This window comes from Hevea brasiliensis, chromosome 4, assembly GCF_030052815.1.
Source record: "Hevea brasiliensis isolate MT/VB/25A 57/8 chromosome 4, ASM3005281v1, whole genome shotgun sequence".
NCBI lineage: Eukaryota > Viridiplantae > Streptophyta > Magnoliopsida > Malpighiales > Euphorbiaceae > Hevea > Hevea brasiliensis.
In genome coordinates, this window is record NC_079496.1 from 39,356,943 (window position 1) to 39,381,889 (window position 24,947).

At 33.6% G+C, this 24,947-nt stretch overlaps 2 protein-coding genes across 4 annotated transcripts in view; one reads left to right on the top strand and one right to left on the bottom strand.

Moving 5' to 3' along the window:
* Nucleotides 1–806, top strand: part of LOC110663551 (UDP-N-acetylglucosamine diphosphorylase 2) — a 15,024-nt gene extending 14,218 nt beyond the window's left edge. The window contains exon 15 of the mRNA XM_058145696.1: nucleotides 383–806. Coding sequence (XP_058001679.1) covers nucleotides 383–480 — 98 coding nt within the window. The 3' untranslated portion in view covers nucleotides 481–806. The remainder of the gene's footprint in view (nucleotides 1–382) is intronic.
* Nucleotides 1–21,327, bottom strand: part of LOC110671685 (urease accessory protein D) — a 26,730-nt gene extending 5,403 nt beyond the window's left edge. Inside the window, exons 1-8 of one of the 3 annotated variants that reach the window (XM_021834227.2) lie at nucleotides 20,955–21,324; nucleotides 20,778–20,843; nucleotides 20,617–20,691; nucleotides 20,470–20,514; nucleotides 20,097–20,330; nucleotides 18,940–19,022; nucleotides 18,655–18,823; nucleotides 1,355–1,671 (exon numbers count right to left, since the gene is read on the bottom strand). In XM_021834227.2, coding sequence (XP_021689919.2) covers nucleotides 1,558–1,671; nucleotides 18,655–18,823; nucleotides 18,940–19,022; nucleotides 20,097–20,330; nucleotides 20,470–20,514; nucleotides 20,617–20,691; nucleotides 20,778–20,843; nucleotides 20,955–21,053 — 885 coding nt within the window. In that variant the 5' untranslated portion in view covers nucleotides 21,054–21,324 and the 3' untranslated portion in view covers nucleotides 1,355–1,557. Of the gene's footprint in view, nucleotides 1–1,354; nucleotides 1,672–17,334; nucleotides 17,940–18,654; nucleotides 18,824–18,939; nucleotides 19,023–20,096; nucleotides 20,331–20,469; nucleotides 20,515–20,616; nucleotides 20,692–20,777; nucleotides 20,844–20,954 lie in introns of those variants that run through there. The other 2 variants (XM_058145699.1, XM_058145698.1) reach the window with 2 other exon arrangements.
* Between the last annotated feature and the right edge of the window lie 3,620 nt (nucleotides 21,328–24,947).

The window sequence follows — 24,947 nt, forward strand, 5'->3', positions numbered from 1 at the left end:
GGATCATTAGAAGCCTGGATTTTAGGCCTGCTTTAAGCAGGGATTGAAGGCGCTAACTAGCTTGCTGCAGTCTCTTATTATGATACTAGAGACCTAGCTAAGTTTTTGCCTTCATTAATGTCTTGAATTTTTCATATTCTTCATTTCCTTTGTGATGGAGGGAGTTGAGGGATAGCCCATTATTTTACCTGAGCTGTATCCGCAGAGAAGGGGAAAAATGAAACAATTTGGGGTCTCGTTTAAAACCACTCAAAGTAGTATCAAGTCATCCAAGCCAAGCTGCTGCTCTCAATAACACCTAGGCTACATAAATTTTTACTTCTGAAAGTATTCTTGACGGTAAGCATAATCATGCATCATGGTAACACTTGATCTATTACAGGTGTGGAGGTATCCCCACTTTGCTCATATGCTGGAGAAAACTTAGAAGCTATATGCCGTGGAAGAACATTTCATGCACCTTGTGAGATTTCATTCTAGTTGGTTTTATCCTGTCATCCACATACTTCGATCTCCTCTCTCAGTTAAAATTGGAATGAGGTCTCCCTCACCCATATATGTGTTTGAGATAAATTAGCAAATGAGAAGCTATCGTAGGCATTATGTCAAGAAAGGTGCAATTTTATTTGATGCATATTGTACAACTTATGATAGATTGTGTGCCGTGTTCGCGGCATACCTATTTTTTCACAGCTTAAACGCGTATAGAACTTGGGTTTGGTGGCTGTAACCCGTAATGTCTTGGAACATGTCTATGACGAACAAAAAAAAAAAAATGGTATATGAGAAGAAAACCATTTCTTGCATTTGCAAATTTGCTTGGGAGTTGCATTGCACTTTTGATATCAATTAGACCCATGAACCGAACTTTACATCTCGGCAAGAGAGTGAATACATGAACTAAAATATAATGGATCCCATTCAAGCAAAGACAATTCCATCATTCAACAAGAATCATTTAGTTAAAAGGTAGGGCAATGTCATCATCTCTGACCAAGTATAAATTTCATTAAATTCAAAATCATTTACTCTCCGTTTAGAATTGTATAAGAATTTAATTTTGGCTAATTTTCCTATTTAAAATAATTTAATTCCATCAAACATGATAGTGTAAAAATTCAATTGAATTATTTTCTTACTAATAAAGACTCGGTTTTTTGCACTTTCTGATGTTTGGGACATTAAAAAAAATTATTCAAATATTTTTCAGGAAAATTTTTCATTTTTAAAAGAGAAATCATTTTTTATTTTTTAAATTTTAATAATCTTATTAAAAAATGAACACTTATAAATATATGAAATAAATATATATTATTAATTATTAATTTAATATTACACAAAAAAATAAAAAATATTTTTATGAAAAATATTTTTCATATATAAGTTATTTTTCGTAAAATAAATGGAGTCAGTAGTCTTAGGTAACAAAGGCAGGACAATGTCACCATCTCTAAACAAAGTAAAATGCATACAAATTCACTAACACTATCATTCAAAGGTCCACTGAGTTATGGAACATCCCTGTAAACTGTGACAGAAAACGATCAACAGGCTTGATCATCGATATGGTAAAACCCCAATTAGGAGCTCCATACTAGCCAGCTGCTGCCGTAAGAACTTGTACACTGATTCAGTGGTCATGGCAGCAATTCTAACAACAATGCCCATTCCCTGTGTTAACCAAAAACCATCGGGCAGCTTGTTATTCAAATACCCAATTTAGAGGCATGAATGAAGCGTGTTAAAATCACCTTCTCAAAAAGATCTAGAAAATGCTTCTTCAAAATAATTTAAATTATTGATGAAGTTCAAAAGAGCAACTGCTTTTTAAGATATATTTCTCATTATCCATAACTTAAATAACTTGGAAGCTTGAAGTAGGCTTTGAATCTAATCTTCATATGTATATGCTAAAAACACTCCGAGACTAAAAGAACAGAAAAAATTACTTAACATGTTAATAAGTGCTTTCCCTCCAGCTGGAGCAATGTAGGTAAAGTTCTTTCCCTTACTTGGCATAATAGTCGTGCATCATGTTTGGGTGGTTGCTTAATTTTAACACCTTACATCTGCCTGATAAGAGCTAGTACATAGTTTTTGCTTAAAAACAACCGGCTGGCGGTGTGCTAGACACTAGATATATCAACTAAAGATGCGTTAAAACTGACATCTACAAATCAAACGATGGGAAACTGATTAGACTGAACACAGTTTTGCCATCATGAAATCGAAAACAAATTGCAAAAAATTAAGAATGCTTGTATGTACTGAAATGTAAATGGACTTTTGTTTGATTTTGTAATAAATACTGGAAATAGAAATACAAGACTCTAAAATTGAAATTGCTATACTAGAACAAAAAGAAAATTGACTAGAATTTATATAAACTTGAGATTTGAGAGGACATTGTGTTTGAGTTCATTTGTTGTGTTGCTTGATCTTTGATTGGCAGAGTTGTCAAATTTGTTGTTTGCAGTTCCTATCCTTTTATAAGTTCCACAAAAACACTCTAGATCTCTACGTTCCCACACTTCCACGTCCATAGCAATTGCTCCATACCACCTATTTTTGCTCGTTGCTTTTAACTTTCCCAAAGTAATCACTTTAAATATCTAGGCTCAGTCCTTCAAGTAGATGGGGGATGTGAGGAGGATGTTAGTCATAGGATTAAAGCCGGATGGTTGAAGTGGAGACGTGCCACGAGAGTTTTATGTGATCGTAAGATTCCCAATAAGTTGAAAGGAAAATTTTACCGTACAACCATACGACCGGCTATGTTATATGGTAGTGAGTGTTGGGCACTGAAAGAGTCGTATGCGTCTAAGATAAGAGTTGCAGATATGAGAATGTTAAGGCGGATGAGTGGCCATACTAGACTAGATAAAGTCCGTAATGAGAGTATTAGAGAAAAGGGAGATTAAGGTGGTTTGGTCATGTGAAGCGTAGACATACGGAGGCTCCAGTTAGACAAGTAGAGCACATTAGATTAGATGATAGAAAGAAAAAAAGAGGTAGACCTAAATTGACTTGGAGGAGAGTAGTACAACATGACCTAGAAGCATTACACATTTCTGAGGATTTAACACAAAATCGTTTAGAGTAGAGAAAGCGAATCCATATAGCCGACACCAAATTTTTAGGATAAAGGCTTAGTTGAGTTGAGTTGCTTTTAACTTTCCACTCTCAAATAACCAACACAGTTATCTGTACCCTTTATTTTTAATTAATTCAGGCTATCTAATTTAATTAATAAATTAAAATAAACTAAGAAAAAATTAATTAAATTAACATCAGCTCAAAACTAATTAAAATTAAATTATGGCACTAACAATTGTCCACCACATATGGTTTAGCCGATAGGCTATTCCAATGTGTTTATCTTCAGTTTAAAAAATTAAAGTGATTTTAATTATCTAGAATCCTTTTCAAAGTAAAACCCTTATCTCTTGTCAATTCACTTTCCTCCAGCTACACTCAAGTCCAAGTGAAATTCTTCTGAAGCTCCAAATGTGTATATATATATATATATAGAGAGAGAGAGAGAGAGAGAAGTTGCATTGTTTTGCGAGTGAATAAGCAAAAATAAGCTAACATCTAAAAAAAAAAGATAATTTTTATGATTTTAAATAATAAAGAATTATTTTTATTTCTTAGAATTTTAATAATGCAAGATTTTATAAAGAAAAATATATAAATAAAAAAATTAAATCGAAAAATGAAATTTCCAAAACCAAAATAACAAAATCAAGTCCACATCCCTCTATCTGATCTCTTAGAAAAATAAAAATCTCAAAGTTACCTTCCTCTGGATATGAAGCGAATAAAAGAAGAAAGTGAATTTTGGATTATCAATGGAGCCCTAAACTTCTTCCTTCCTTTGCTTTTGGAAATCATGGCCTCGAGATGAATAGTGATTTCGAAAATTATGCCGACATCAAGGTGAACAGCGCCATCCACATTGGTATGCCTCATAAGTTATATCATTTTTTGATTTGGTACAAGTTAGCATTTTTTTTTTCCACATCAAAGCGCATGCACCTTATTGCAAGGGTTTTCTCATTGAAGTGAAAAGTGAGAAATCGCTACTTTAATTTTAAGAAAAATTACAGAAAACTATTTAATTTGAAAAACAAAAATTTTTAAAAATTATTTACCACTTCTAATCCAAAAATTTAGGATTTGGGATCCATATACGTATTGGAAAAGTGTTAAGCACTCCACAATTGTCTCTAAACAGAGTAGGTAGATTTAATAATGTTCTCATAATAGATAAATATCAATAATTTCATATGGATTTTAAATTATGATATTTATTTCTTGTGTTTGCTTGATAAACGATAAAATGAATCAATTTAAGTACACATAAATGTCTCATTATTAGTGTAAATCATATACAAAAGTGGAGCAACCATAAAAGTGAATTTTGACTCTATTTTTACTTTTATTTATTTATTTATTTATTTATTTTACTTAAAGAAAAAAACAAATTGGGTTTAAACGATTTAAAAAAAAAATAAATAAATGATCAGTTTAAGATTATTAATTTTAAAATAAGGAAACAAGTCTTTCTTTTTCTTAAAAAAAAATTAATAAGGCTTCTAAATTTGATAACAAGTAAATTTTAATGAAATATGATTGTAATTTAAAAGTTTTAGAGGCAGAAACTAAAAGGTAATTTTGCAAAAAAAAACAAGTTAAAATGTAGACATTAAATCAATTGTTGAAAATTAAATTTGCATAAAACTAAAAATGGGCAAGTAGAAACAAGATGTGGACCTCCAGTCCTTGGCTAAAAAAAATTAAATTTATTTGAAATTAATTTTGCTTGAAAATAAATGGGTAGGCTAAAAAACAAACTTGAAATTTAAATTTTGTTCAAAATTAAATATATTTTATTGCCATATCATCAAAAGTAAAAGCCAAAATTTATTTGAAATTTAAAAAAAAAATTGAGAAGAAAATGTAAATTTACTTTCCTTGCCGAAAAGTTTATAATAAAATAAATCTTTAGAGAAATATTTATGAATATTTTATTATAATAACCTTCACTTTTCTTTTCAAAAAGAACACGAGAAATATTAAAAAAGTGAGTCTTATTAAAATGGAATTAAATGTTACACAGATGACTTTTTCTTTTCATTTCTATTATTTAAATTCCTCCCTCCCCAACATTGGCATTCCAATTGTTGAAGAGGTGTCCTCCAATACCTAAAGGGTTTGACAAGGTTGGGGCATTCCCAACACACACATCATTAATCCATCATTGGCATCTAAATAACAGAGGGTATTGCGTGTGCAGTGTAATAGTATTTGCTATGAAATGCAAAGTATAATTCTACACACAAGTCATGAGCGTTTATAATTCTACACACAAAATCTTCTGGCTGAAATTCCTTAGGGCGTACTTTCTTATCAAATGTTCTAGCTATTATGCTTTGATATAATTGTCCATGACAAACTACAATAAGCATTTTCTCATCAGTCAAACTAAGCCAATCGAGTCTTATTTTAACCCATTCAGTTTCATCCGGTTGTATTTCCATCAAAATCCGTAGAGAGGGAATTTCTACTTCCATTGGCAAAACTGCGGTGCCTCTATCCTATACAATAATGAATATGGAATTGTTCCAATTGATGTCCTTATTACAATTCGGTAAGCATGAAGAGCAAAAGCATGTCGTGCTAATCTTTGTAAGTGATGGTCATTTTTTTGAATATTATTTTGAGATTCTTATTTGCAGCCTTGACAATTCCATTCATTTGAGGCCAATAGGGTGATGAATTGAGGTTACAGATCTTGTATTGTCACATAATTTCTTAACATTTGAGTCATTCAAATTCTTAACATTATCATTGATAATCTCACTAGGAAGGCCATATCTGCAGATGATGTTGTACTTGAAAAACTTTATGACTACATTATGAGTGACATGAGCATATGAAGCGGCCTCAACTCACTTGGTGAAATAATCGATAGTTACCAAAATGAATATGTGCCCACTAAACGCTTTTGGAGTAATTGGACTAATGACGTTGATGTCCCACATTGCAAATGGCCACAGAGCTACCAAATTGCAAAGTTAATGGGGAGGGCATTTATTCGGTCAACACAAATTTGACACTTATGACACTTTTTAAAGCAATCAATATAGTCCTTTTTCCATGGTGATCCAATAATATCCTCATCGCAAGATTTGCCTAGCCATCATATGTCTATTAGCATGCGTTGCACAATTCCCCTCATGAGTTTCAAAAAGAATCCTTTTGGCCTCATTTGCATTCACACATCTTAACAATTCACCATTGAAGCTTCTTTTGTATAGTATTTCACCACTGGGGAAATACCCTAAGGCTAATCTTTTGATCGTCATTCTTTCATTATTATTTGCCCCTAGTGGATATTCCCTTGTTTTGGTGTATTGGCAAATGTCATGATACCAGGGTTTCCCATCTATCTCTTCTTCAATCACAAGGCAGTATGATGGATCATCTGTTGCTTTGATCAATAATAACTGCACCTATTGCCCTTCCTTTATTCGAGTCATAACTACTATTGTGGCTAAAACATCTACGAATTGATTCTTGTCATGACCCAAATGAGTAAAAGAGACCTCGTCGAATTTCTTGATCAGCTCAAAGAGATATTTTTGGTATGGAATTAGCTTAGGATCTTTAGTCTGTCATTCCCCTTTCACTTGGTAGATTATCAAGGCCAAATCTCCATACAATTCTAATTTCTTTACTTTCATCTAGCAACTTGCAAGCCACTCACACAGGCTTCATAATCAGCGACATTGTTAGTGCACTCAAATCTCAACTTAACTGCTTTTGGGAAGTGTTTCCCACCTGAGGATATAAGAACTGCCCCAATGCCATTGCTAGAGAGGTTAACTGCTCCATCGAAATACATTTGCAATACATCATCTTGCTCCTCTATTTCTTCTTCAATTGCATTGATATGTTCATCCGGGAATTCAAAATCCAAAGCCTCATAATCATTGATCGGATTTTCTACTAGGAGATCTGCTATCACACTTCCTTTTTACCATAAAGCAACCAAAAGTGACCAGCTCTCTTGCCAATCCATCATATCCATGGTCAAATATTTTAGTTCTTTAATTCTTGTTTCTTTTTCTTTTTTTTTGGAACACTTCACTTCAAATTGCCACCTCCTATGTATTATCATAGCTTAAACTCTACCAACTTCTACTACAACACTTCAAATTCCCACACCCATTTAGACAAAACTATTACCACTAATTCCTATGGTAGAAGAATTCTACTTCTCTCAAATTACTTTTCTCTACTTCAATCTCCATTCTTTTCTTCAATTACTTATACCCATAAACTTCACCCTTTCCTCTCACAGGAAACCCATTTCTACTCTTTTTTTTTTCTTTTTCATAACCTAGCTTCACTTTCTTCATAATAAAAACCATCCATCTTATTGTTGCTTATCACCAAAAGATGATGTTTCATTGCTCCAACAATGTCTCACACTTCGTGACAACTTTTTGGTGGTCCTTTGCAAATCTACCTTCCTCAACGTGTTGGCTCCCAAAGTATAACTTGGTCCCTTGCCGATCACTGATGTAGCTTCTTGTTATTTGTAATTATTGTTGTAATTTTTGTTATGGTTATCTTTGGATCCCCAAGACTTTAAAGTTATTGTTAGCTTCTTAAGCTTGATAGTTTCCTAGGCAATTTTAGTACAGTATTGCCATTGAAATGCGTGTATCTCTTTAGCATTTAGTTCCTTTTGAACTCAGTTCCCCATCCCCATATAAAAATCTTTTGGGCATTATGCATTGTTGTTTGGTTCTTAAAGTTCCCTTGTACTCACTTGGTTCCCTGAATTTGTTGGTTCCCCAAGTAATCTTTGAATCAAAATTTTTGTCACTGCAACTTCTTGTCTCCCAACATCGGTTCTTTGTGAACTTAGTTCCCCTATGCCTATAAGATCCCCAAGTAAAATAAGTCTCCTAACATTATACTTTGCTAAACATTTTTCCTTGTTAATCTAACTATACTCCATACAAATATGGCATCAAGTTTCTCTACTTCTTCTATGACAAGATTTGATGCTTGCTAAAAGGCCCAAGGTTCCCCTTGTCATACCAGTAGCCCCCTCAAGCCAATTTTAGCTCATCTATCCATAAACCCAAAGCATTACCCTTACAAGCATCCTCCAGTTTTTTCTCTACTTCTGGCATTAATCTTATCACCAAACTTTTCCAAGATAAGCATCCTTATAAAATTTAAGAAACTATATCTTGCCTGTTACAACTGTTAGGATCGTCAAATGGTGTGAAACAATTAAACATTTCCATCTTCAATTCATAAAAGAATTTCAAAGCTTCACTAATAAACATGTATGAAGATAGAAGTGCAACCCATTGACCAAAGATGTCGTCTTCAGAGAAAGGTGGAGAATTCCTCAATTTCAGTAAGTATGATAAGAGCCAAAGCTGCACCACCTAGAGACTACCATTCCATTTGCTGAGGGAGTATCGTCCACAATCCAGGATAGAGCATGGAAAATCAAGCCTAGCATCATGTTGCCCAAAGCATAATGACCACTGAGAGCTAGGGAGTAGGCTAAAGGAAGATACTCTACAGAGGGTCTAGCAGAATCAGGACAAAAAAATGTATCTGCATATGAATGTCCACAAATATAGCACATGGTCTATTGTGGAAGTACCTTTGCTATACTCTGTCACTGTAGTATAAGATTGAAATTCTTTAGAAGGAACCTTGGAAGTCAAAAGGGAGATCAAGTATCAAACTTGGAGTATCTGGTCCAACAATTAACAACCCAATAAGAGTCACTATGTCCTTTAGAGTAACAGAAATTATTTATTTTAATTTTATACATTATATGTTATATTATTATTTGATATTCAATATTTATATTTTATATCAAATAATATTGTTATTTATATTAAATATTATTTTTTATTATATAGAATTTAGACATTTATATATCATTTAATTATATATTATTATTATAATATTTTATTATTTTATTATTATATATTATATATTTATATTTTATTATTATTTTATTTATTTTTAATTTTCTTAAGGCTGTATAAACTCGAACCTTACATTAATGAATGGATCCATTCGAAAACAATTAGATGATGACAAAATATTAAAAATTGGCATTCCTTATTTCTATTCAACAACGTACTAATAGTTCTTTGATTTTGGGACCAATTGGTAGAACAAAAAATTACAGTGTCGAGACCAAAGGCGCAATGCAGCAAAAAGGATGTAGTACACATTGGAAGAGAAATGTGGCTAAGATGATGAATTCCCAATTTCTCCCATTTGACAAAATAAATAGGATGCATCCTATCAATCCAACCAACCCATTATGCAGAAGAATTCGGCCAAGACTTGGTTTTCCCAATAGTAGAGAATGTCTTAAGCTGTTGGAGACTAGTAATTCATCAATATTGCCCAATGGAAATGAAATTAGAGACTGATGCTTTAGATCAGTGTTATGGAAAGTCAATCACTATGTTATGAAAAGTCAATCACTATATTATTTCTCTGTATATTCTGTATTTTGTATTCCTATTTAGGATTTCTTATTTAGGATTTCTTCCTAATTAGTAGAACACAATTATAGGAAGATTAATTGAAATCAATAAGAATCATCTCTTTCTACATGGTATTAGAGCAGGTCATCAATCTAGAGTGACTATTTGTTCTCACTACCCAGCTCAGGAGAGACCTTGGCCGCCGACTGGTCGTTTCGACCCCGATTAACATCGCCGGCGTCACCTCAACCCCCTCATTGAGGTTTGGCTCTCAGATCCTATTTCGGTATTTACTTGATTTGTGATTTTGGGTTATTTTGCTGCTATAAGAACTTTGGATTAGCGTTTCGGTTAGTTTTCTTTGTCTCAACAAATGGCAGACAATAAGAATGTTATTTCTTATGTGATTCCGGTGATGACTAAGATCACGGAACACAAACTTAATGGTTCGAATTACCTGGAGTGGAGTAAGACTGTTAGGGTCTATTTGCGTAGCATTGATAAGGATGATCACCTTACTAAAGATCCACCCACTGATGATACACGACAAACTTGGCTAAGGGAGGATGCTCGGTTGTTTTTGCAGCTTCGGAACTCGATTCATAGTGCGGTAATTAGTTTAATTAATCACTTTGAATTTGTTAAGGAATTGATGGATTACTTAGATTTTCTGTATTCTAGTAAAGGGAATATCTCCCGTATTTATGATGTTTGTAAGGCATTCTACCGTGCTGAGAAAGAGGATAAGTCTCTCATGGCTTATTTTATGGATTTTAAACGAGTATATGAGGAACTTAATGTATTGTTGCCTTTTAGTCCTAATGTGAAAGTTCAGCAAGCCCAACGGGAGCAACTGGCTATTATGAATTTTCTTGCAAGCCTTCCTTCAGAGTATGAGACTGCTAAATCTCATATTCTCTCTAGTTCTGAGATTTCCTCTTTGCATGAAACGTTCACACGGGTCCTTCGTACAAAGAGTACTTAATCTTCACAGCCTGCCAGTAGTGCTCTTATTAGCCATAATCCAAATGGACAACAGGGTAATAGAAGAGAAAGTAGAGGAGGAATTACAGGCAACAGAAATAATCAGCGTAATGGAGAGGCTAGTTCTAATCAGGACTCAAGAGGAGTCATTTGTTATTATTGCCATGAGCCTGGCCATACAAAATATAATTGTCCGCAACTTCAGAGGAAAAATCAGCGATCACAGATGGCAAATATGGCAACAGAGAATTCTACAGTATCTTCCTCTGAGAAAACTATTTTGGTATCTGCAGAGGATTTTGCACAATTTTCCCAGTATCAGGCATCTCTAAAGCCTACCAGTTCTCCTGTCACTGCAATCACTGAGTCAGGTAAATCCACTACATGCCTTGTGTCTTTTTCATCCAAATGGGTTATTGATTCTGGTGCGACATATCACATGACAGGTAATTCTAGTCTTCTATCTACTTTTCAGTCTAATCTCACTTTCTTTACTGTTACTTTAGCTTATGGTTCTACTTCTTGTGTCATGGGTTCTGGAACTGCAAACCCGACTTCGTCAATTTCTGTCTTCTATTTTGTGTCTACCAAAATTCTCTTTTAATCTACTTTCTGTTAGTAAACTTACTCGTACCTTAAATTGTTTTGTTTCCTTTTTTCCTGACCAGTGTTTATTTCAGGATCCTACGACGAAGCAGATTATTGGTAGAGGACGAAAGTCAAGTGGTCTCTACATTCTGGAAAATCATGTACCGCGGTCGCTTGTTTGCTCCAGTACCTTAACTGTTAGTAGTATGCCCTAGAGCATATCATTTAGTATGTATCTTGTACATATTTTTATTAATAAAAGGCATTTCCACTTTTCCGTTTACATAATATATTTATGTGTAATAGAAAAGGTCCATTGATGTTTTGTTAGAAATATTATTCTTAAGTTGTTAAGAATATGAGTGACAATATTTCTAGCACAAAGTATCATAAATAGGTTCACAATCGAGGATACTTCATAATAAGGACATGACTTATCCAGAAAGATTGTATTCATGTTTATTCCCAAGTTATTTATATGAGATATAAATAAGATGGAATGGTGAGTCTCATGCCATATAACAAACATGATAGGCACTTATAAATGATAAGTAGGCCGAACCAGTGACACTTATGACAAGCACATGGAGTTTACTCTTGTCAATGTTTTGTCATAAATCATATCAGTGCATATAATCTTTAGACACGAGATAGAACAGATTATCTTGTATATAGGTAGTTTGAGTTTGATCTCGCTTTCATAGTTGTACTGTGTATGGGTATATGGGCATGTGTTGGCTCCTACTAGTTATATATGGAGGTAGGTGTTGATCAAGATGGAATCTGTTCCTCTAAGTAAATAGAGATAAAATCCTATGTTTATTTAATTGTTCTTGATGTTTCAAGTTCCTGGCCAGGACAGATAGATTTATTCAGAAAATAGTTTCTAATGAGAAAATCTTTTTAATCAAGAACTGGAATTAAAAGAGAACATAATATTCATAGCAAATGGAGTTTGACATAAACCATGACTCAAATTGAGTTGGGATTTTGTAATGAGAGATTCCAGTGCATGGTAACATATGATTATAGGTTCATTTAAGGTAAACCTTATTACTAATTGGGTGGCCATGGCATGCTATGCTAGGTGTTAACCATGGTCTATGAGGTTCATAAAATGATTTAGAGAAATCATTTATGGTAAGAAAGAGTTCTAATAATATTAAGAGTTGATATCATGTCTCATTGCCAATTAGTGATGAGCCTAGTAAGTCACACACATACACAAGTTATCACCTATTTAAATATGATTTAATTAATTAATTAAAGAGTTTAATTGATTAATTAAATAGGTTTGGTTTGCAATTAGATTGCAAAGTCCCTAGCATGACTTGAAACCAAATCTAGATTATTGGATGTATAATATAAGTTAAATTTATATTTAAAGTGTTTAAATATGAATTTAATTAATGAGAAATTAATTAATAGAGATTAATTAATTAATTTATATTTGATATAAATTAATTAGAAGAAGAAAATAATTATTTTGGGTTAAGAACTCAAAATTAAGACACAGGGGCATTTTGGTCATTTTGCAGTGTGACACGTGGCACCATGAGATGGTGACACATGGCATAACACATAAGCTTGCCAAATGTTTTTTTTTTAATCATGTAAGATGATTAAAATCAAGATTAAATATAGGTTTGACACTTGGCACAATGTGATTGGGTCACTTAAACCTAGAGCTAATCAAAGGGTGACATGTGGCAAGGGTTTAATGTGTTAACCTAGCTATTTAAGTGTTGTTATGAGAAAATAAAACACAACCAGCAGCCACACTCCTTTGTCACGCCACTTTGAGGGTTTTTATCTCTTCTTCTTCATCTCTTATCAATTCAAAGAGATTAGCCATCAATCTCTTGAATTAAGAACACTAGAAATTGTTTCTAGTGTCCTGTTTACATCTTTAATCTCTTAAAAGGCAGAACTTGATTTTCTAATTAATAGAAAAAGCTTTAGAAGCTATTCAAGGGCTGCCATAGGTGTTCTTGGTGTGGACAAGCTAGAGGGACAACATCTGGTGTCCTGAAGACGAATCTCAAAGGCGCAGACACGCTGCAGTGCATCAAGAGGTTAGTGTAATCGTTCTTGATTTAATCTAGGGTTCTAAAATTAATCTGATTAATTTTAAAATCTTAAATGGCAAATACAGATCCAAAAACATATTAAAAGAGTTTTAATATGTTGTTTATCATTGAAATCAAATAGATAAAAATAAATCTTGCATGATGCATGTGACCCTAGGTGAAAATTTTTGAATTCAATGGTATAAACTTGTGTTTTTCACGTTTCGTTCCTTCATTAACACCTCTTGAAGCTCATTGTAGATTGGGTCATCCTTCTTTGTCTACCATGAAGAAGCTGTGTCCTCAATTTCAGTCTTTATCAGTACTAGAATGTGAGTCATGTCAGTTTGCAAAACATCATCGTTTGCCTTCTGTGTCTAGAGTCAATAAACGGGCTTCATCCCCTTTTGAGTTAGTTCATTCTGATGTTTGGGGTCCTTGTTCTGTTACATCTAAAACTGGATTTCATTATTTTGTTACTTTTGTTGATGATTACTCTCGTGTCACTTGGTTATATTTAATGAAGAATCGTTCTGAGTTATTTTCTATCTTTTGTGCCTTTTGTAATGAAATCAAAACTCAATTTAATATTTCTGTGCGCATATTAAGAAGTGACAATGCCAAAGAATACTTTTCAGCACAATTTCAGCCTTATATGACACAAAATGACATTCTTCATCAGTCTTCCTGTATGGATACCCCATCCCAAAATGGCGTGACCGAAAGAAAAATCGACATCTTCTTGAGATAATTCATGCTCTTCTTTTTCAGATGAAAGTACCTAAACACTTTTGGGCGGATGCAGTTTCAACGGCATGTTTTTTTATCAATCGTATGCCGTCTTCTGTCCTTAATGGGGAAATTCCTTATACTGCTTTGTTTCCTTCAAAATCTTTGTTCCCTATTGAACCTCGTATTTTTAGTTGTACCTGTTTTGTGCGTGATGTTCGTCCACAGGTTACTAAATTGGATCCAAAATCTCTCAAATGTGTCTTCCTTGGGTACTCCCGGCTCCAAAAAGGGTACCGTTGTTTCTCTCATACTCTTAATCGTTATCTTGTTTCTGCAGATGTCACATTTTTTTAGTCCACTCCATTTTTTCCTCCATCATCTGTGTATGAGAGTCAGGGAGAGGAGGATGATCTCTTAATATATACTGTCCAACCAATGTCTAGTCCTCTCCCACAGCCTGTTCCTTCTTTCTCTAGACCTACTTGACCTCCCGTTGTTCATGTTTATTCCAGGAGATTGGAGATTCCTGACTCAGATCCTCTACCAGCTACTTCGTTGGGAGATCCTGTACCTCATACTGATCATGATTCTGATCTAGACTTACCCATTGCTCTTCGTAAAGATAAACGTTCATGTACTTATTCTATCTCTTCTTTTGTTTCTTATAATCAATTGTCTTCTTGTTCTCAGTGTTTTGTTACTTTTTTAGACTCTGTTCCTATCCCTAATACTGTTGGTGAGGCACTGTCTCATCCTAGCTGGTGTGATGCTATGAAAGAGGAAATGGAGGCTTTAGATGCTAATGGTACATGGGAACTATTGCCTTTGCCCACTGGTAAGAAAGCTATTGGTTGCAAATGGGTATTTACAGTAAAGGTAAATCCTGATGGTTCTGTGGCTAGGTTAAAAGCACGCCTTGTAGCAAAAGGATATGCTCAGACATATGGAGTTGATTACTCTGATACTTTTTCTCCTGTAGCTAAACTTACTTCTATTCGCTTGTTTATCTCTTTAGCAGCTACATATGATTGGCCCCTACATAAATTGGATATCGAGAAAGCTTTCCTTCATGGTGATCTTCAGGAGGAGGTGTATATGGAGCAACCACCTGGGTTTGTTGCTCAGGGGGAGTTGGGTAAAGTTTGTAGGCTTCGGAAGTCTCTTTATGGTTTGAAACAAAGTCCTAGGGCATGGTTTGGGAGATTCAGTGAAGCAGTACAGGAATTTGGTATGCAAAAGAGTAAGTGTGATCACTCAGTATTTTATAGGCAATATGAGGCTGGTCTAATTCTCTTGGTAGTTTATGTGGATGACATTGTCATCACTGGGAGTGACTCTGCAGGTATTTCATCTCTTAAAACCTTCCTCCAAACTCGCTGGACCAAAGACTTGGGATTGTTAAAGTATTTCTTGGGTATCGAAGTTATGAGAAGTAAGAAGGGTATTTTCTTGTCTCAAAGAAAATATGTCATCGATCTATTGACAGAGACAGGAAATTAGGTGCTAAGCCTTGTAGCGCACCAATGACTCCAACTTTACAACTGTTAGCAGGAGATAGTAAGTTGTTTGAAGATCTAGAGAGATACAGAAGATTGGTAGGAAAATTGAACTACCGTACAGTCACTTGTCCTGACATTGCTTATGCCGTTAGTGTAGTAAGTCAGTTTATGTCTTCCCCAACTGCTGCTCATTGGGAAGCCTTGGAACAAATCTTGTGTTATCTGAAGGGCGCTCCAGGAAGAGGTTTGCTATATGGTAATCATGGGCATATGAATGTTGAATGTTTTTTAGATGCCGAGTGAGCTGGATCTAAGGTTGACAGGAGGTCAACTACTAGATATTGCGTTTTTATTGGAGGAAATTTTGTGTCTTGGAGAAGCAAGAAGCAGAGTGTAGTTTCTCGATCTAGTGCTGAATCTGAATACAGAGCAATGGCACAATCAGTATGTGAGGTAATGTGGATACTTCAATTACTAGATGAGACAGGTTTTAAGACCTCCCTGCCTGCGAAATTGTGGTGTGATAATCAAGCTGCTCTTTATATTGCTTCTAATTCAGTGTTTCATGAGCAAATCAAACATATTGAGATTGATTGTCACTTTATTCGTGAAAAGATTCAATAACAGATCATCTCAACATGACACATCAAAACTGAAGAGCAGTTAGGAAATATTTTCACAAAAGCTCTGAATGGAGCTAGGATTGACTACATTTGTAACAAATTGGGCATGATTAACATCTATGCTCTAACATCTATATAGAAATTCTTCATAACCTAAAAGGAAAGAAAATTATTAACGGCAATTGTAGAAATCTTGGGGAACTAATTAAAATACAATAGTAACTCTCAACGGGATGCACAGGAAATTTGGGGAGAAAATGAATTGATGGGATGGTGTCGATTACAAAAGTGGATTTTGAAGATGAACATACCAAGAAGTCAAACAATGATCTATAAGGAAAATTGAAAAATTTACGACAATCTCCTTTGTATTTTGAGCATATAGAAAACAGGTTCCTAGTTTGGGGCACCTAAATCAGTTCTCACAACAACAAACTGTCAAGCTGCATAAGAAGAGCAATAATCTTCACACAATTACACAAGTCCTAACAGCTGCAACATGCTAAATATAATTTCTTAAATTTCATAAGGTTGCTTACCTTGGTCAAGTTTGGTGATAAGATTAATGTCAGAAGCAGGGAAAGAACTGAAGGATGCTTATGAGGTTAATGCTTTGGCCTTGCAAACAAATGGACTAGAATTGGCCTGAGGACCCGCTAGTATGACAAGGGGAACCTTAGAACTTTTGGCAGGCATTGCGTCTTTTATCATAGAAGAAGTAGAGGAACTTGTTCCATATCTACAGAGCATAACTAGATTAACAAGGAAAAATGCGCAGCACAGTATAACGCTAAGAGATAGTTTTTACCTTGGAAGCTTGTAGGCACAAGGGAAACAAGTTAAAAAAAAAAAATGTTGGAAGACAACAAGTTGTAATGGTAAAAATGTTGAATCAAAGATTACTTCAGAACCAACAAATCAAGGGAACTAAATGAGTACAAAGGAACTTGAGGAACCAAACAACAAAGAATAATGCCCATAAGATTTTTACCTGAGAATCTTGTAAGCAAGGGAACCGAGTTTAAAAGGAACTAAATACTAAAGAGATACATATGCTTCAATGGCTATATTGTACTAAAATTGCTTGGGAAACCAACAAGCCTATGGCAACGGTTGCTTTAAAGTCTTGGATCCAAAGGTAACCACAACACAAATTACAACAACAATTATAAATAAAAAGAAACTATATCAGTGACAGGCAAGGGGACCAAGTTATTTATACCCAGGGGATAGGTTCAGGGACCACCAAAATGCTATCATGGCGTGTGAGACATTGTTGGAGCGATGTAACGTCAGCTTTTGATTGTAAGCAGTAACAAGATGGATGGTTTTATAGTGAGGAAAGTGAAGCTAGGTTGTAAAATAGAAAAATATTTGAGTAAAATTAGGTTTCTTATGAGAGGAAAGTGTGAAGTTTATGGGTATCAGAGGATTATGGGTTCGAGTCCCCACCAAGCATGCCAAACACTAGGTATGTCAACCAAAGATGCGCTAAAACTGACTTCTAAAAATCACACAGTGGGTAACTAGTTGGACTGGATAGTTTTGCCATTGTGAAATCGAAAACAGATTACAAGGCTTTTATATATTGGAATGCAAATGGATCTTTGTTTGATTTTGCAATAAATATTAGAAATAGAAATACAGGACTTAGAAATTGAAATTCCTATACCAGGAATCAAATGGAAATTGACTGGATTGAAATAAACGACTAAAGATTTGAAAGGAAATTGGATTGAGTTGATTTGCTGTGTTGCTTGATCTTTGATTAGCAGAGTTGTCATCAAATTTGTTGTTTGCAGTTCCCTTCCTTTTATAAGATCCTCAAGAACACTCTGGATCTCCACATTCTCACACTTGAATGTCCATCGCAGCTGCTCCATAAATCCTGTTTTTCTGCTCTACTACTTTTAACTTCCCACTCTCAAATAACTAACACACAATTACCAGTACCACTTATTTTTAATTAATTTAGGCTATATAATTTAATTGGTAAAATATAATTAACTAAAAAAAATTAAATTAACATTAACCCAAAACTAAGTAAAATTAAAATATGGCACTAACACATAGTATAGAAATAAATTATTAGACTTCAGAGCAGATCCTAATTCAAGAAGAATGGTGGTAGAATATCACATACAATTGAAAGAAAATGAATCTACAAGTACTTTAGCTTTTCTTATCACAAAAACAAACTAGACTACTATAAATAAAGTAAAAATTGTAAGTGTGAATGTATACTGCAAACAGAGAGACACAAGATCAGGGCTTTAATGGGCTAAGTTAACTTTGAAACCAAATTAACAAAATAGAACAAAGCCATTTCTCTTATTGCTGAATGATCATGTTTTAATAGATTAGGAAGTATCTTTAAAGGAAAACTACATGTAGCTATCCTTAGCATTAAAATTGGACCTAATGGCGTGAGCATGCCCAAATTAGAAAACTATTGCTATTCATATTGCCAGATTAAGAAAAATAAATGATGGTCAAGACACATGCTAGTTCAAAATATCAATTTGCAGTGCTCATTTAATGTAAGTGAAAATAAAAGTAACAATTAAAAACACTTGGTGATATTTCTATGGCATTGAGATTAAATACATACCTTAGGACCAAATAAGCTGCAAGATGCAATAAATGGTGGTTTGGTGAAGCAAATACTAGAATTTGATTTTATATGGCCACGTAAGCCAACAAAAGGCACTTGCAATTGCTCAGACATTATCATTTTCACATGTTCTTGAACTTGAGTTTGAATGTGCTTCAGCTTTGGCCTATTGGAAAAAAATCACTAAATCTTCAAGCAATTTGACTAGAGCAATGAAAACTGCATCGAACATATAGAATCACAAAGTTGCAAACAAGTTATACTACATATGAAAGTGTCTACCCCAAGATTATAACCATTGCAATAACTTGGTAGTCACGCATGCGTTCTGTGATAGCAGCAATGTTTCCTTGCTCTAGCAATACCTGTAATAGGACATTAAACCAATTGAAACAAGAAACCAAGACAAGACTCACATTATTGAGTTTGAAAATGACTAATGGATGATAAAAAAAAAACCAAAATAATGAATCATTGATTTGATGCATACCTACAATATTACAATAAGAAAACAGCAATATCTAAGAGATTTAGAGTACTATAAGACCTAGGAAAACTGTGAGACAAAATTGAGTATATCTATGTATTCAATAAGAGAGAGACTTAAAATCATAATTTCAAAAGATAGGTTCTGCCTAAAGGAATGCAAAATAGAAAGAGTTGAAACTAACTTATTAATGGGTCAGCAGAAAGAGTTGAATTATAAGATTCAAAATAGGCGCACAATTAGCTGAACATCAGAAGATCATCCTTTAAAAAGGTTTTGGTAAGGAAGAAACTGAAAAGTTGAAACCAACACATTAATTAAAATTCAAAAAACTTATGAGATTTCAAGGGGACAACTGATATGCAGAAATTCAAAGGGCTTCACAGAAATAAAGTTGATCATGAGAAACAAAGACCAAAAAGGCACCAATACCATAAATGCAAGCAAGATTGTGACTACAAAAGAGGAGAGAGATCTAATCTGTCTGATTGTTATTTGGAAAACAGAAATTTAATCTACCTAACTAATGACATAAAAACCTAGCATGGCTGCCTGAGTAACCAATGAGGGTACAATGTGTCAACCCAATATGTGAACAGTTGATTCATGTTGCAATATGTTCTGATACATCATCAGAAGAGAACAGCCCAGTGGTTAGAACATCAAAATCTCATCAAAGATGGAAGTGGCTACCAAGATAGGGCTTTAGTTTTATTAGATGGACAATCTACCTCTATTGTGCAGCGCAAGGCCTAATCAGTTCCTCAATGGACAAAGAAGAAAAATGGCAATACATTATCACAATAGATGAGCTGTTGATGAAACATATGAGTAAAGGGGAAAGAGTCCATAATTTTCTTGTGTAAGCTTCTAAAATAGCATTCTGGTCAAGAAAAATAATAGATACAGAAAAAAAATCAGTTAAAATTCTAAATATGATAGAAAGTAATACGGTATCAAGGAACAAAGGCTGATCATGATCCAAGAAAATGTTGTTGGTGCTCTTATAAAGATCAAAATCCCATTTTTCTCCACTTTCATGACGTCCACTGGTAATCCAATCAACAATTACTAAATTTGAGTCTGAAAGCACTCTAAAGACTTGCTTTTGAGAGTATCTTGCAGTTGAAAAACATGTCACTGGATCTGGAATGACAGCCAAAAGGGAGTCCCTGCCAATTCTTGCCTACTGCATGGAAAAAAGCAGTAAGACTTCGTACGATAATATGGTGGTATTATCATAATAAGCTTTGAGTATGATAAACATACTGGTTGCTGATGATGTATTGATTTTAATGCTAATTCAATTCAGGAAAGATTGTTACCTCAAGAAATTGTTCAGAACATTTAGAACCCAAAGACTTGTACACCTAAATATCAGATTTAAAAGAATTAATTCATTGAATTAAGTACAAATCAATTATACAAGTGAAGAGATTAAGGCAACCACTTTTCTAGCATTATGAAATAACCTTGGTAGAAGCTTGGGTTGTGAGGACAGTGGTGCATCCATCTCCAATGTTAAATTCACTTGATATAGAATCTCCCTACAAACAATAGAGTTAATAAACAAAATAAAACTGGCAGATGCACGCACAGCTAAAAGGAGACGAGACAGAGAGATGGAGCATACAGAGACAATGCCACCACCATAGGTGAGGGTGTAAATCCAAACAGCATCACTTTTGGAAGGACCCACCTGAAAATACAAAATATACCAGCAAATTGAATAAGAATATTAATGGGGTCAGCTCAGATTGTCTCTGTATAAGGCAATTCAAATGATAATAGCAGGGAGAAAGCCAAAAACCTTTGTGGGAATGATGAATTTGAGAGGATACTTAGAGAAGCATCTTGTCACTGTTGATTTTCCATCTACTTTCTCCACTGTTACCTTTCCCGTTTCCATCTCTCCACCATCGAGTCTCGATTGGTGAAAGCTTTTAGAAAGCCGAATCCTCTCTTCCGATCTATGCTGGAGGACCAAACCTTAAATGTAATTATTCGGCTAAATCGCTATTAATATTAACATTAACTAGTAAATCCCATTATTTTTAAAATGGAATCACTAAAGCTACTACCCGTTGATTCCATTAATAAATTAGCTTGATAAAAATGTACATTTTTTATTAATGAAAGGGTCGAAAGTATAAAATTTCATGAATGATCTTTATTATAGCGTGGAAAAAATTTATATGTAGAAAATGCTTTTCATAAAAATTATATTTTAAGAATACTTTTTTCACAAACTGTTTAGTTATAATGCCACATTAATAATATTTATTTATATATGCGTTTTTGTATTTTAATAAAATTATTAAAATTTAAAAAATAAATTTATTAAAAAAAATATTTTTTATTAACTCAATACTAATTAATGCAAAAAAATTTTATAGAAAAAATATTTTTCTTAAAATAAACATAGCCTAAATTATCATTACATTTTCATTCTTTTTTTTTTATTTCCTCCTAAACTCTTAAATCCATCTCCCTTCGTGACATCTTCTCCAACCCATTCCCTTCCTCCCTACTCAACAATCATAGCATCTTCTCCAACTCATTCCTCCACCTCTTGTTACTCTCTCTATCGTTCATTGTCTCCCCTTATCCGCCTAAATCTCATTGTCCTCTTCATAGTTGCTTACCCTTCTTCAAATGGATGTTTTATATCACTTAGTGATGTTTTCGTCATTGTCAATCAGTGCTCCATCATTGATCACCCCTGTAACATTTCCAAAATATCCAAAGGTACAGAACTATATATTTAGTAAATAAATGTGCTTTTTGTGAGAAAATTAATTATATTAGATTCTACCAAACCTTAAGTCCAATGAGACTATAAATAAGTTTCAAATAAATGAAACTATTATTAATAAATATTAGTGTGTGAAGGTGGAGGATTTGGAATTTATTAGGACCAAAGATTATCCATATAAAATTACATGATAAGGAGGGAGTTATGGAGTAATTTCCATAACCTCTCTAAATTTGATACTTGGCTAAATGATGACCTATTGTTTAGAATGGTGCTAAAAATATATAAAAGAAGGAAAATAAAAGGAAGCCCTTCATCTCTACTTCATCTCCTCCGTTTTATCTCTTAAATATAATTTTCTCTCCATATTCTTCAAGAAACTATGACTAACTCACCTCAAACCCTATCTTTTCTTTTGATCTATTCTTGTTAGATTTATCTTCTTCACTTCATGGAAATAAAAGAAAATAGAAGATGAGTAGCCAAAGAAATAAAGTTAGGGGTGAGTAGTTTTTCAACCAAGGTGAGGGAAAGCTCTCCTTCGCACTTTCTTCCATTTCTACTACTCTTGCCCTTTTTTTACAGTATAAAATGGTGAATAAAGGTGTTTGGAGTTTAAAATTAAAGAAATTGTAAGGGAAAGAGGTTGGGATGAGCAGTCTTGGTTATTACTAAAAATCAAATCGAAATGAACCAATTTGGTTCATGGTTTTGATTAGGTTAGCATTTTTTTTAAGAATTTTGATTGTTTAATTCAATTCGGTTCAATTTTTTTTTCCAAAATTAAACCGAATTGAACCTAACTAATTTTATTTCAATTCGATTTGATTCAATTGAACCTAACTAATTTTATTTCAATTCGATTTGATTCAATTAATCTCTTATTTCAATTCAGTTTAGTTTCTTATAAATAACATTTTATTTTTTGTTTTTCTAATTCCATTTGATTTGAAATGGATCCGATCAATTGGACACCCCTAAAATGAGGGACTAGATTTAGCCACCACTAGAGAAGCAAGAAAAGGGAGGATAAAGTCATGGCAATATCTATGACATCCTAAAATCCAACTATACAATGATCATGTAATAAATGTAGTTTTAGTGAATTAATCTAATATAGCGTACAATTTTTTTAAGGTAACCTTCAACAGTAGGGAAAAAAAACTTGGAGTGTCTCATTTTCTAGTGAGAAAATAATGAAATAATTTATTTAAGTGTTATGATTTTAGTGGAAAAAAAATTATGAATGAAGAATGTATTAATGGACAAAGTGAATATTACTAATAGCATAATATGCAATCTATTTGTTTTTTTTTTTTTTTAAATAAGAGTGAGATCAAGAATACAAATTAAGCGTTAAGAAACAAGTAGAGATTTCATTGAAATTTTGCATGTCACTACCCATTACTTGACACTTATCAAGTTCAAGAGGGAGAATGTAGTAAGGGTGGACAGGTAAGAAGAATTTTTTTGTTCCTTTTCCTTCCTTGTCTTCCCCTACCTTATTTCTTTCAACTTTTACGCCTTTCCCCTTTCACTTCCCAAACCATAACACTGTTTGTAACACCCGTATATTCGGTAGTGCGTTCTACTGTTTCAGTAACCAGTGTCGGTCCGGACAGCTAGAATGCCTAGAACTACATTTAAAAGTTAGTGAGGAGACATAAAATAATGAAATACAAGAAAAAAAAATACAAGAAAAACAAAAGAAAAATAATAATAATGAAATGTAACAAAGTTTAACGAGCCAAAAAACATAGCAATGGGTGATCGCACTGGGAAGGGCGTAGACCGTTGACTAGTCCTGGACCGCGAGGAACCCTGAAAAATATTTTTAATACTTAAATGAATATTTATTGAAGTATAAATGTCATTAGAAATGTCACACCCTACCCCTCCGTAATGCATAACATGATCCCGTAGTATACCTAATGAATTACCAACTTCGTCTATTGATAACTCATTAAATACACTACAAGGGATTTTAAAACTTTTCTTCCTTCTTTTCTACAGTGGTGAGCACTATTGACAGTTGTTAAATATTTTTTTAACTGAAGTGAAACCAAATAACACATTTGAAGTATTAATAATTTCTGTAAAAATTTTGGCAGAGTGCCATCTATATGTTGAATAAAACAGTTCTTCAAAAACCTGTAAAAAGCACTTCAAATATATAATTGCTCAATCCCAAACTCTAACAATTTGTTCAACACAATAAATTTCTCAAACATTATCAACACAGTTCAACAACCAATTTCCTAGTGTTTCCAAAAACCGAGATAAAAGAAATATATCACAATATTTATAAGCCAAAATAATTTTCAAATTTAGTTTACAATTTTAATGTACAATTTTAATTTACAACTACTCAAAACCAAGAATAATATATACATAGAGTGAACATACATTACAATATAAAATACAAAAATATGGTATACTCAATATACTCGATGAACTCTCAATATAGCATTAGCAGCCTAGTCTGCTGCCCTATTAGTCTGTCTACCTGCAATAGTAATAAAAAGCTATCGCTGAGTAAAATTTACTCAATGGTGCACAATAACAATTTGAAATGCGATATATAAATCTTTTGTAACACCCCTATGTTCGGTATTGTGTTCTACTGTTCTTGTGACCAGTGTTGTCCGGACAGCTAGGATGCCTAGAACTACACATAGATATAGATGAGGAGACATAAAATAATGAAATACAAGAAAAGAAAATACAAGAAAAATAAAGAAAAAATAATAGCAATGAAATGTAACCAAGTTAAACGAGCCGAGAACCATAGCGATGGGTGACCGCACCGGGAAGTTGCGGCGTGGATCGTTGACTAGCCCTGGACCACGGGAAACCCTGAAAAATATTTTTAAGACATAATTAAAGACCTATTGAAGCATAAATATCATTAAAAATATCAAAGAAAAATTAATTAATTAGTACAAAGAAAAGTAAGAAATCGAGAATGTAGCCTGAACAGGAGCATTGTGGTCATTTGACACCCCGAGTTGTCTTTTAACCTAAATGTCCATTAAAAATACATGATAT